This window comes from Colobus angolensis, unplaced genomic scaffold, assembly GCF_000951035.1.
Source record: "Colobus angolensis palliatus isolate OR3802 unplaced genomic scaffold, Cang.pa_1.0 Scaffold467, whole genome shotgun sequence".
NCBI classification, from domain to species: Eukaryota; Metazoa; Chordata; class Mammalia; order Primates; family Cercopithecidae; genus Colobus; species Colobus angolensis.
The window spans coordinates 731,505-745,861 of NW_012118121.1; the positions used below are offsets into that span (position 1 = coordinate 731,505).

Genomic DNA, 14,357 nt, shown 5'->3' on the forward strand with positions numbered 1-14,357 from the left:
CTCCTGACCTCGTGATCCGCCCGTCTCGGCCTCCCAAAGTGCTGGGATTACAGGCTTGAGCCACCGCGCCCGGCCCCAAAGATAAAATCTTAAAAGTAGCTGGGTGAGAGAGAACATTACAATACAGTGAAACAAAGAATAATGATGTCTTATTGCGATGAGACCATGACAAAATCTCTGGTTCGTTTTAAAATTTATTCTACTTTTTACATTAACAGATAAAATTGTATATATTTATCCTACACAGCATACTGTTTTGTTCTGCAGTGTATGTCTACATACATAGATAAAACTGTGGAATAGTTAAATCTAGCTAATAAAAAAGCGCATTATCTCATGTAGTTATCATTTTTGTGGGAAGAGTTAATATTCACTCCCTTAAACATTTTTCAAGAAAACAATATATCAGTAGTGTATATGACAATATACACTATATCATATGTCATATACAATATATCAATAGTGTATATGACAATATATCATCATCATATACACTATTTTGTACAATAGATCTCTTGAAATTATTCCTCATATCTAACTGTAAATACGTACCCTTTGACCAACATCTCCCTAACCCTCCCTTTCTTCTAGCCACTCTAGCCTCTGATAATCACCATTTTACTCTCTACTTCTATGTGATCAACTTTTTAAAATTCCACGAGTGAAATCATACAGTATTTGTCTTTCTGTGTCTGCCTTATCCCATTTAACGCAATCTCCTCCAGATTCATCCGTCTTGTAGCAAATCACAGGACTTCCTTCTTTTTATGGGTGAATGGTATTCAGTTGTGTATATAAACACATTTTATTTTTCCGTTTATCCATTGATGAACACTTAGGTTGATTCTATATCTTGGCTATTGAGAATACACTGCAGTAAACATGGGAATGCAGCTGTTTCCTTGACATCTTGATTATATTTTTAAACATAGGCTCAGTAGTGGGATTACTAGATGATATGACAGTTCAATTTTTTAATTTTTTAAGAAACCTTCATACTATTTTCATTATGGCTACAATAATTTACATTCCCACTGACAACGTATAATGGCTTACTTTTCTCCACATCCTTGCCAACATTTGCTGGTTTTTTGTTTGTTTGTTTTTGCAGGGGTGGATGGTCTTTTTGATAATAGCCATTCAAACTGCAGTGAGATATTTCATTGTAATTTTGATTTGCATTTCCCTGATGGTTAGTGATGTCAAGCACTTTTTCATATGCTTCTTGGCCATTCGTATATCTTCTTTTGAGAAACGTCTATGTATGTATTTTGCCCATTTTTAAAACTGATTATGGGGATTTTTGCTATTCAATTATTTGAGGTTTTTTTTTTTTTTTTTTTTTAGATGGAGTCTTGCTCTGTCGCCCAGGCTGGAGTGCACTGCTACAATCTCAACTCACTGCAACCTCTGCCTCCCGGGTTCAAGCGATTCTGCTGCCTCAGCCTCACAAGCAGCTGGGATTATAGCTGTGTGCCACCACGCCCGGATAATTTTTGTATTTTTCAGTAGAGATGGGGTTTCACCATGTTGGCCAGGCTGGTCTTGAACTCCTGGCCTCAAGTGATCTGCCCACCTTGGCTTCCCAAACTGCTGGGATTACAAGCATGAGCCACTACACCAGCCTCTCTGAGGTTCTTATAAGTTCTGGATATTAACCTCCTGTCAGGTGTATAATTTGCAGATATTTTCTCCTATTCTGTAGGTTGTCTCGTCACTTTGTGGATTCTTTCCTTTGCTGTGCAGAAGCTTGTTAGTTTGATATAATCTCATTTATCTATTTTTGCTTTTGTTGCTTGTGCTTTTGAGGCTTATCCAAAAAATCAGTGCTCAAACCAATGTCATCGAGCTTTTCCGCTATGATTTCTTCTAGTAGTTTTATATTTTCAGGACTTACATTTAAATATTTCATCCATATTGAGTCAATTTTTGTATTTGGTGAATGATAAGGGTCTAATTTCATTTTTTTGCACAAGGATATCCAGTTCTTCCAACAACCTTTATTGAAGAGACTGCCCATTCCTCATTGTATATTTTGGTACCTTTATTGAATATCAGTTGGCTCTAAATGAGTGGGTTAATTTGTGTGTTATTAATTCTGTTCCATTGGTCTATGTGTCTGGTTTAAGGAAAAATAAAATTGTTTATAATTCTATATCCAACAAAATTTATTTACAAAATGAAAGTGAAATAAAGTCATCATCAGACAAAGACTGAGGAGATTTGTTTCATGCTAGTCTACACTATGAGAAATGCTAAGGAATGTTTTTATTATTATTATTTTTTTTTTTTGAGACGGAGTCTCGCTCTGTCACCCAGGCTGGAGTGCAGTGGCCAGATCTCAGCTCACTGCAAGCTCCGCCTCCCGGGTTTACGCCATTCTCCTGCCTCAGCCTCCCGAGTTGCTGGGACTACAGGTGCCCGCCACCTCGCCCGGCTAGTTTTTTGTATTTTTTTAGTAGAGACGGGGTTTCACCGTGTTAGCCAGGATGGTCTCGATCTCCTGACCTCGTGATCCGTCCGCCTCGGCCTCCCAAAGTGCTGGGATTACAGGCTTGAGCCACCGTGCCCGGCCAGGGATGTTTTTCAGGCTGAAAGAAACTGATTACAGGTGGTTCACACCTGTAATCCCAGCACTTTGGGAGGCCGAGGTGGGCGGATTGCGAGGTCAGGAGATCAAGACCATCCTATCTAACATGCTGAAACCCCGTCTCTCCTAAAAATACAAAAAATTAGCCGGGCGAGGTGGCGGGCGCCTGTAGTCCCAGCTACTCGGGAGGCTGAGGCAGGAGAATGGCGTAAACCCGGGAGGCGGAGCCTGCAGTGAGCTGAGATCCGGCCACTGCCCTCCAGCCTGGGCGACAGAGCGAGACTCCGTCTCAAAAAAGAAAAAAAGAAACTGATAGTAGATGGAAGCCTGGATATGCAGAAGGTATGAAGGGAACCAGAAAGTACATAATGGGTGTATGTGTGTTTCTGTGTGTGTGTGTGTGTGTGTGTGTGTGTGTGTGTGTGTGTGTGTGTGTGTAATAAAACGTGCCACTCATAGGCATTTACAATTATTTAATTTGCATTATATGTGTATGAAGACATGTTATGTGCTTAGTCTAATTCTCTTCTTAAAGGCACAATATGAAAAAGAGCTGAATCTTCTCTTCATTACACCATCTGAAATTAAAGAACAAACAAGGAACTGCCAAAAAAACACTGAGTACCCAGGTATTAGTACAGAAACCTCGCAAGCCTTTCTTTCTAATTGTCTATTATTCAAAACTTCTCCATAGGATACTGGGACACTTCCTCCAAACTAGCAAGTAGGATCTAGAGATAATCCTCAACTGCCCTGCATCCGCTGTGCAAGACCATCCAGGTGAACAGAGTGCTGGGACCCAATATGTCATTTCTTAATCCATTGCCTTAATGAAGATGGCTACTTTGCCTACTTCATTTCTGCTTTGGATGTTGCCACTTGAGTTTCCTTTTCATCAAGTAGCCAGGTGCTAGTCATTGCCCAGCAAATCTCCGTTCTCTAGGCTTCTCCTGGAGATAGCTGTAATGGATTCCTAGTCACCAATGCCTTTAATCAGATTTTCCCATATGGCAACCCACTTTTTGCCATATGCTAAAATATATCCCTCCGTGAATCTTAATGTTGCATCTAGCCTGCCTCTCCTTCAAGACTTTGCAAAATGTCATATTCTCTGCGATGACTTCCTGTTTCTTTATCTCCATAGCTTTTATTACCTTATAGCATGTACTACAATGTGCTTATTATATTTATTATCTCTCTCCCCATACTAGAATATGAGCTCTAGAAGGGCTGAGATTTTTGCCTGTATGCTTCAGTGATGTATTTCCAGAACCTACAGGACTACTTGTTATGTAGTAAGTGCTCAATAAATTTCATTGAATGAAAAAGTATATGCAATGTACACACAATTATGTTTATATTAGTTTAATATATTTGATATAATATGCTTTACATATAATATATTACACACAAATATTTATGTAGTTAAAATTAAACACACATACACACATACATACATATAATGCAGGTAGTCCTCATTTTGCACAATAGTGTGTTGACTGCAACTTATGCATATTAAAACAGCATTTTGCTTTGCAGATTATCTCAGCTACCATAGAATTGTGCAAAGTAAGTTGCACTTTCCCTGTGCGTGTAAATATCAGTTAAATATTGTTTAAAGCAAGGACTTCATATAGATAGATAGATAGATAGATAGATAGATAGATAGATAGATAGATAGATAGATAGATGATAGATACATAGATGGATACATAGATACATAGATATTTTCATATGTATATATATATAATTTTTTAAAAGATAACTGGCTATTTAAAGTAAAAGGAATAGCTACATATTGTGTTTTGAAGTAAATATAGATGTAAAATAAATGACAATGAGAACACAACAGTTGTGAGAAATTTAACTGGAATTATACAGTGTAAAGTTCTTATTAATGAAGTAGATAGTATTTTTGAGGTAGACAGTACTAAATTAAAGATGCATATTATATAACATGTAGAGTAACCATTGAAAAAACAAAGAAGATATAAACCAAAAGCCAATGCAGAAGATAAAATGGAATACTAAAATATTTAATTAGCCATAAATGTGAAACAAATGATAGCATACAGATAAAAGAAGTACCAACACAGTCAACTTATACTCTACCCTCTCAGTAATTAACATTAAATGTTCCATGAAAAACCGAAGACATTACTAAAATAGATTTAAAAATGATAACCACAGTATGATGATTAAACTTATGTGTGAATTTGGGCCATGTAATATCCAGATATTTGGTCAAATATGATTTTGTGTGTTTCTGTGATGATATTTCAGATGCAATTAACATTCGAATTGGTAGACTGAGTAACACAGATTACCCTCATTGATGTAGGCGGGCCTCATCTAACCTGTTGAAGGCTGATTCTTCCTCAAGTAAGAGAGAATTCTTTCTGCTTAATGTCCCTTTAACTGAGACATCAGGTTTTTTCCTGTCTTTGGATTTGAACTGATACATTGATTTTTTTATGTTTGTGAGCCTACCAGCCTTTGGACTTAAACTACACCCTCAGCTTTCCAAGTTCTTAGCTCTTGGGCACATACTGGAACTAAACCAGTGGCTGTCCTCAGTCTCCAGCTTGCTGACTCTCGTGATGTAGATTTTGGGACTTGCCAGCCTCCATAATCATATGAGCCGATTCCTTACAATTTCTTTCTCTCCCTTTCTTTCATATATATATATATATATATATATAGAGAGAGAGAGAGAGAGAGAGAGAGAGAGAGAGAGACTTGGGCAGGTTGATAGTTAAAAGGATGCAAATAAACAGAGGACATAACTACAAAGCTTAAGAAAGCTGGGGTGGCTCTGCTAGTATTAGACACAGTAGACTTCAAAACAAGGAGTATGAACAGAACTAAGGGGGATATTTTGTGAGAATGAAGAACTAATTCACTAAAAAGACATAATCACATATGTAATGTGTATGACCTAATAAAAGAGATAACACTATATTAAGTTAAATTGCCAAACTAAGGGGGGAAAATAGACAAGCCTACAACCATATTTGGAAATGTTAGCATACTTCTTTGAGTGATCGACAGAATGACCAGATTTAAAAAATGAGTGAACATACTGAAGATGTGAACGGTATGTTCAACCAGCTAGACCTGAACAACATTCATAGATCTAGCTCACAACAGCAGAATGCATTTGTTTTCAAGCACTCACAGAATATTTTAAACAGACTCAATGCTGGTCATTAAACCAAGTTGTAATGTAAAAATGACTCAAGCCAAATCGGGCATATTCTTTTATCACGATAGTATTATATTCATAATTAATATTAGTAAAATTTGTGTAAAATATCCTAATGTTTGGAAATTAAACCACAAAATTAAAAACAGCCCATGAGTCAAAGAAGAAATCACACAAAAAATTATATTTTGAAATAACTGGCCAGGCACAGTGGCTCATGCCTGTAATCCCAGCACTTTGGGAGGCCGAGGTGGGTGGATCACGAGGTCAAGAGATCTAGATCATCTGGACAACACGGTGAAACCCCATCTCTACTAAAAATACAAAAATTAGCTGGGGGTGGCAGTGGGCGCCTATAGTCCCAGCTACTCAGGAGGCTGAGGCAGGAGAATCACTTGAATCTGGGAGGCAGAGGTTGCAGTGAGCCGAGATTGTGCCACTGCACTCCAACCTGGCAACAGAGTGAGACTCCATCTCAAAAAAAAAAAAAAGAAAGAAAGAAAGAACAAAAAGAAATAAATTATAAAAAAGAAACCCAAAATGTGTAAGATGCTGCTATAATAGGGCTGAAAGATAACTTTATAGCTTTAAATATCTGTACTACAAAAGAGAATATACTTAAAATCAATGACATAAGCTTACACATTAAGAATGCAAAAAACAGGAATAAAATAAAAAGAAAGTAGAAAAATGTACAGAATAGGCCAGGCCCAAGGTGGCTCACACCTGTAATCCCAACACTTTGGGAGGTCGAGGCAGGCGGATCACGAGGTCAGGAGATCGAGACCATCCTGGCTAACACAGTGAAATCCCGTCTGTACTAAAAATACAAAAAATTAGCCGGGTGTGGTGGCGGGTGCCTGTAGTCCCAGCTACTCAGGAGGCTGAGGTAGGAGAATGGTGTGAACCCAGGAGGCGGAGCTTGCAGTGAGCAGAGATCGCGCCACTGCACTCCTGCCTGGGTGATGGAGCGAGATTCGGTCTCAAAAAAAAAAAAAAAGAAAAAAAAAAGATAACCTGCACATGGATGTTTATAACAGATTTGTTCAAATGGACAAATCTTGGCAGCAACCAGGGTGTCCTTCATTAGGTGAATGGGTAAATAAATTTTGGTACATCCAGACAATGGAATATTATTCATCATTGAAAAGAAATGAGCTATTAAGCTATAAAAATATCTGGAAGTAACTAAAATGCATATTATTAAGTGAAAGAAGTCAGTCTGAAAAGGATACATACTGTATGTGTCCAACTAGGTTACATTCCAGAAAAGGTAAAACTATGGAGACAGCACAAAAATCAGTAGTTGCCAGGTATTTGTAGGGGATGGGAGGGGATAAATAGATAGAGCATGGAGGATTTGGGAGCTAGGAAACTATTCCATGTTATCCTATAATGGTGGATGTATTACATTAGACATTTGTCAAAACACGGAATGTACAATACCAAGAGGAAACATAATGTGAGCTACAGACTTTGGGTGATAATGACATGTCAATTGACACTCATCAGCTGGGAGAAGCATACAATTTTGTTGGAGGATCTTGATATTGAGGCAGATCGTGTGTGTGCTGGGGGAATCAAGGGGTGTATGGAAATTTGCTGTAGTTTTGGCTTAATTCTGCTGTGAACTGAAAACTGCTCTACAAAATAAGGTCTATTAGATAAGAAGAAAAACAGGAGTTATCAGGCCACAAAATGAGGAATATTAAACGTGTATTGCTAAGTGAAAGAAGCCAGTCTGGAAGGCTACACATTTTATGATTCTCGCTACGTATGATATTCTGGAAAAGGCACAACTATGGAGAAGATAAAAAGATCAAAATGCGCCAGGGATTCGGTGGGAGAAAGCACAGGTTTTTTAGGGCAGTAAAATGATTTTGTAAAATAATGCAATGGTGGACACAGACGTCTGCTATTACACAATTGTCAAAACCCATAAAATGTATACATAAAGAGTGAATACTAATGTAAACTAGGGAGTTCGGTTAATGATATTGGCTCATTGACTGTAACAAATATACCACTCTAATGCAAGACATTAAAAATAGGGGGGGGGTGCTGGGGGAGGGGGACAGAGATGGTGGGAGAGAAGGAGTACATGGGAAGTCTCCGTATTTTCGTCTCATATTTTATGCAAACCTACAGCTGCTTTAAAAAATAATTAAAAAGAAAAGACACAAACAAAACTCACAATGAATGACATACCATTTCTCATTTACTGAAATGCCTAAAATAAAAATGGCTGACTGACTGTATCAATTTTGGCAATGATGTGGCTCCACTGGAACCCTCATATTTGCTAATTGGAGTATAAAACTGCAATCACCATTTCACATCCAGTAGAATAACAGAAATCAAAAAAGACTGACACTACAAAATTTTGCAAGATTGTCAAGTACCTGGAATTCTTATGCATTCTTAATTCCTAACATAATTCTTATGTTAGAGTGTAAAATGGTTTAACCCAACTGTAGAGAACTGTTGCAGTTTCTTATAAACAGGCGTCTATCCTACGACCCAGACATTCAACTCCCAGGCATTTACTCAAGATAAATGGAAGCATCTATTTACAGAAAGGCTTGTAAAATAATTTGTAATGCAGCCTTTTTTTCATAATAGCATCAGATTTTAAATGTCTCACATGCCAACAGGTAACAGATAAATTATGGAGTTATAAATACAATGGAATACTTTTCGGCATAAAAAATAGCAAACTTCCAATATTTACATTAAAAAGTATTGAACAAGGGAATGTTGACCTCTGTCTCTCTCTCTCTCTCTCTCTCTCTCTCTCTCTCTCTCTCTCTCCCTCCCTCCTATGCTGATTTCATTTTATGAAATTTAAAGACAGGCAAAATAATCTAGGGTGAGAGAAATAAGGAAGTGTATGCTTTTGGAGATAGAATAATTGACTACAAAAGGGTGCTCAGAAATTTTCTCTGATAATAAAAATATTATTCATATTGTTTTGAGTGTTGATTACTCAGTGGCAAAGCTCGTTAAATTGAATACTTTAGATCTGTGCATTTTATTGCATATTAATTATATCTAACATATTTTAAAAGGTTTTGGTAGCACTGGTGTAATGGTAAGAGTGATGGGCTGGGCACGGTGGCTGATGCCTACAGTCCCAGCACTTTGGGAGGCCAAGGTGGGAGGATCACTTAACCCCTGGAGTTTGAGGCCAGCCTGAGCAAAATAGTGAGATCCCATTGCTACGAAAAACAAACAAGCAAAAATCACTTGCATGTGGTATGGCCTGTCTGCAGTCTCAGCTACTCAGGAGGCTGATGCAGGAGAATCGCTTTAGCCAAGGAGTTTCAAACTGCAGTCAGCTATGACCATACCACTGCACTCCAGTCTGGGTGAGACAGCAAGACCCTGCCTGGTGGAGGGGTGGCGAAAACGAAAAAAAAGAATGCTAGTTTTCATCACAAATAGACTAGGATTTAAATCTGAATTCTGCTATGTATTGCTAGATCTTCTGAGCCTCAAATTCTTGACATGTAAAATCAAGCCAAACACTTATGGATTTTGTGAGAAATCAATGAATAGAGTCTATTATACTCTGAGGATGGTATTTTATCAAATAACCAGTCATCGATAGCTAGTAGTTACACTATTTTAATCCTTCCAATTCTTTTCATTCAAACCTTCTACTTATGATATCTCCTATGCTTTTTAAATAATTTTTCTGCTTAGACTGTCCACCTGGATCACATGAATCTTTCACAGCTTCAGGTTTGTTTTCTTTCTTTTCACTGCTACAATCAGCATCACAGCTTCCCTCACCCCATGTTCCAAGCAGAAGTGAGTATGTGATTATTTTCATCTTCTATGACCAATATGAGGTTCAAACAATGCAACAACAACACCTTATTGTACTAAAAAAACCATGTTAATATTCCTATGTGACCAAAAATAGATTAGTGTAATGTCCCTATGTGACTAATGATAGATTAGATTAATGTCCCTATGTGACTAACAATAAATGTAGATAGGACTTGCGTCAGATTTTTCTCTGTAGTCTTATATATATAGTACAGTGATGGGCATATAGTGAATACTTAATAAAAGATATTTCATAAATTAGTAATTTTAGAGTTTATGAAAATCATAACTGATTTTGTTACTTATGAATATTTACACAAAGTCTAACAGCTACAGAAGACTGAAAGACAGGCAGTTCTGGTGCTAATCTTACCATTTCATTTTGTAGCTCCTTAGTGACCACTCAATGTGAGCTGGGGATACCGAGGTGAGCAAAACAGGCTCCCATCTGCTCCTAGTTCTGCAGTTTTCCTACTCCCATCACAATATCCTCAGTTCTCCCTTCCCTATTTTTAAAAATCATTTTGTAAACTGCTGTTATATACTGATGTAAGCCATTAAAAGTCCTTTCTAATTGGGGAACAAAGACCAACATTTCTTGGATGTTCTGTATCTTTTTCCCTTTTGTTTTCTATTCACCTTGAATTTTCAAGCTGTCACATATAAGAATGAGGAAAGGGAATTTTGACAACACTTGGTTCAAAGGTGTTGAGGAGGGAGAACATATGCACAGAAAGGGAAAGAGGGCTTCAGGAAGCTAGAAGATTTCACAGGAGTGATTTGGGAAGACCTGTCTAAGACTTGTGGTTTAATGCCTCACTAGACTCACGGCAATATTATGTTTTGCTGTTATTAAGGCAGTCAGTTTTCACAAAGGACCCATGTGTCCCTTGTTTCCTCAGGTGCATTTTGCACCCAAGTAATTTGTAAATAGCTAGGGAGAGCCCCAGGAACAGCCTGGGTCTGAGAGCACTGACTATCTGAAATAAGCAGATGTTTCTTCCAGGGAGAGTAAATTTGGTTTACCCTCTTTACTTGCTCCTATAGAATCAATTGATACATAATCTCTAATTTTTCCCTACCAGTTAAAGAATATTTCCAAGGAGTGGGAATGGTGCTGGTGTAGAAGTTATTAATCTTCCATTTCTAACTACTCCTACACATCTTTTTTTTCCTTTGCATAATACCTAATCTTTTCTTTCTGGCTTCGGTGTTGCCTGTTGACATAAATCGGAGCTCTTTTCATAGAATAGACTTGGTGGGAGTTGACACTATGTGTCAGTGCTATTCACTGACCTCCAACATCAGTGAGAACAGCCAGTCTCTAATGGAAGCCATTCATTGTGTGGGATGACTAACAGCATGGTGGACTGCAGGTCACACCTGTCATAATTCGGGAAAAGAAATGGTTAGTGGGAGAACTGAATCTCTGCGTAGTTTATACATTTGAATTAGAGTGGAAAAAAATGTATGCTTTAGTGAGGATAGAAATGCCCTAGGCTAAAAAAGAAACTGGCTTTTCCAAAGCCATTCACAGCCAGTAACGGCCATGTAGAAGAGTTGCTAATAGCAGATTGTGAGCGTTAGGTATTTAGAGTTGGTCCCTCTACAGTGTTTCCAAACCCTCATGAAATTGAGAAATCCTATGTGGATCTGGGCCATTAACTCAAGGGAGAAAGGAAAACCATGAAACATGGTAGTATCCATTCTGCAGAAGATTTTTGTGTGCTGTGGTAGATGGGCCTTCTCTCGGGGGACACAGGAGCGATGTCCAGTAGTCCACCGTTATCCTTGGGGGATATATTCTGAGACCCCCTGTGGAGGCCTGAAACTGGAAATAGTACTGAATCCTATATGTACTAAGACGTTTTCATCTGACAGCCAAGACAGCTACTAAGTGAATAACAGGCAGACAGTGTATACAGCATGGATACACTAGACAAAGAGATAATTCATGCCCCAAGCAGGACAAAAGAGAACAATTTCATACTACTACTCAGAATGGCATGCAATCTAAAGCTTATAAATTGTTTATTTCTGGAAATTTCCATTTAAGTTTTCAGACTGCAGCTGATTACAGGTAACTGAATCCACACAATGTGAAACTGCAGGCACAGGAGTGCTACCGTATTCACTACCCACTCATTAACCACTTCGTAGCTGCTTCAGATATCAAATCCACCATCGGTTTCCCAGTGTTCGTGTTCAAGAAACCCTTGTTTCACTTAATAATGGCCCCAAAATGCAAGAGTAGTGATCCTGGCAATTTAGGTATGCCAAACAGAAGCTATGAAGTGCTTCCTTGAAGGAAAAAGGTGAAAGTTCTTGACTTAATAAGGAAAGAAAAAAATCGCATGCTGAGATTGCTAAGCAGAAACAAAACTATCTGTGAAATTGTGAAGGAGAATGAAAGGGATAGATGGTATATATAAGGTTTGGTGCTGTCTCCAGGTTCGGGCATCAAGAGTTTTGGAATGTTTCCCCTGCAGATAAGGTGTATCATCAAACACCCTTAACAATCTGACTGTTTTGCAAAGAGTTTCCTGGGAATAACAACATCCCTTAAATGTCCAGAAAACCACTGAAACTTCACCCCCAAATTCTTCTATTATTATTTAAGGCAATAATAACATTAGGAGTGTGTACATACCTTCCCATGGATCCATAAATTACCAAATTTGAGGACCCCTGGCTAAGGGTACCTGGGGAGGAGTGGGGTGTACCCTTCATCATCATCGTCATCTGCCCCCTGGTGGCACATTTTGTCACTCTGGACTCCTGCCCTAGGCTGCCAACAGCCTATTTAAACGAAACATCCTTGATATTTAGTACTCTGTATATTTCCAGAAAACTTTTCAAACTACTGAGATTATCACTTCCTCTCACCATAAAGTTGTATAGCATTGTCCAATAATACTATTGTCGTCTGCTTTATCTGTTAATACTTGATTGGTCTCATATTTAAACTGATTTTTGTCACGAGTAGTTTCCCCAGAAATTTCGTTATTGTTTGCCTGTTTTTCCTATATGTCCAAATGCATCAATTTTTGATCTGTTTGTATACCCATTTTGTTATCTTCAGGGGCATTATTTGGTTTTCATTTTAAACATTTCTTTCCTGTTCTGCAACTGAAAAACACTGAGAAACCTACTCTGTTCCTGCATCCGAGCCATTCCACAGGCAGTTTTCCCCATACTAAAAACGCTGTCTTCCACTGCTTTGTGGCATGTCTCAGTTCCGTGACTTCTTTTCCTCTCTGTCTCTACTTGCTGCTATCCCTTTTCTCCATGTGTCTCTAACATGCCCGTGTTCTTCAAGATCTAGTGCAACCGCATTCCCTCCCACAACTCTATTTTTATGAGGAATAGCCAAGCAGGACTCCCAAGACATCACACAGGAGTGCCTACAGGGCATCTCTCCTTGGCAGTCCCACAGCACCGCAAATGCCCTGTGCCTGCCAGTACTCATCAGCCTCTCTTCCCGCGTGCCTCTCCTGGGACTCTGAGAGAGGAACCGTCCCTGCAACTTTCCACTTTCTCCAGACAGGGACTTGTGTGCCTTTTCCATGTCTCTGACTCCTTTATTCAGTTATAATACAGGTATCTGTCTGCTAGAACTCCTGAAACTCTCTTACGTCAATGCACTTTTCTCATTCTCCGCCTCACGTCTTAGCCCAGACCACACCATCTCCCCCCGGTCTTGGATACCTTCCATGTTGCCAGTGGTCTGCTCCCACTCCACACTGCAGTACCGTGATTTTTCTAAAACACGGATGGGCTCCTGTCACTCCCCTGTGAAAACTCATCCATGTGGAGTCTGACTGGTCTACATGTGGGGACAGGACAGAGTGAGAAGGGATCTTGTGTCAGCCAGGACTCCGGTAGACGCCCCTGTGCAATATCCACTTGTGGTGGTCGGGGGCGGGGAAGGGGCGGGCTTGAGCCCCCTTCCCCCCTCCTCCTTACTGCGGAAAGCTGCGGAGCGAGCAGCACTCACTTCCTATTCAGCATTCAGCAGGGAGGGAGCCTCTGAACAGCCACGTAGGCATTCTCTTCTCTCTGGAGGAAAAGGCCCAGCAGCTGTCCGAGGAAAAGACCCACCAGCTGTCAGCAAAGGGACATGTCGCAGCTAAGTAAGAATCTGGGTGACTCGAGTCCTCCAGCGGAGGCCCCGAAGCCGCCTGTCTATAGCCGCCCTACGGTTCTGATGCGGGCCCCGCCCGCTTCCTCCCGGGCTCCGCCAGTCCCTTGGGATCCACCTCCAATTGACTTGCAGGCTTCATTGGCCGCTTGGCAGGCACCTCAGCCTGCCTGGGAGGCCCCACAGGGCCAGCTGCCCGCCCCGGTGGTTCCGATGACCCAGCCTCCTGCCCTCGGGGGCCCGATAGTCCCGGCTCCCCCGCTGGGGGGCCCGATGGGTAAGCCTCCAACTCCCGGGGTCCTGATGGTGCATCCTCCGCCTCCGGGAGCCCCGATGGCCCAGCCTCCGACCCCGGGAGTCCTGATGGTGCATCCTTCAGCTCCCGGAGCTCCCATGGCCCATCCTCCTCCTCCGGGGACCCCAATGTCCCACCCTCCCCCTCCGGGGACCCCGATGGCCCATCCTCCCCCTCCGGGGACCCCGATGGTTCATCCTCCTCCTCCGGGGACCCCGATGGCCCATCCTCCTCCTCCGGGGACCCCGATGGTTCATCCTCCGCCTCCGGGGACCCCGATGGTTCATCCTCC

At 40.4% G+C, this 14,357-nt stretch overlaps 1 protein-coding gene across 1 annotated transcript in view; it reads left to right on the top strand.

The window, feature by feature from the left end:
* Positions 1-13,656: 13,656 nt before the first annotated feature.
* The window catches only part of LOC105523495 (proline-rich protein 36), a 4,527-nt gene continuing 3,826 nt past the window's right edge, over positions 13,657-14,357 (top strand). The window contains exon 1 of the mRNA XM_011958310.1: positions 13,657-14,292. Within this exon, the coding sequence (XP_011813700.1) occupies positions 13,750-14,292 (543 nt within the window). The 5' untranslated portion in view covers positions 13,657-13,749. The remainder of the gene's footprint in view (positions 14,293-14,357) is intronic.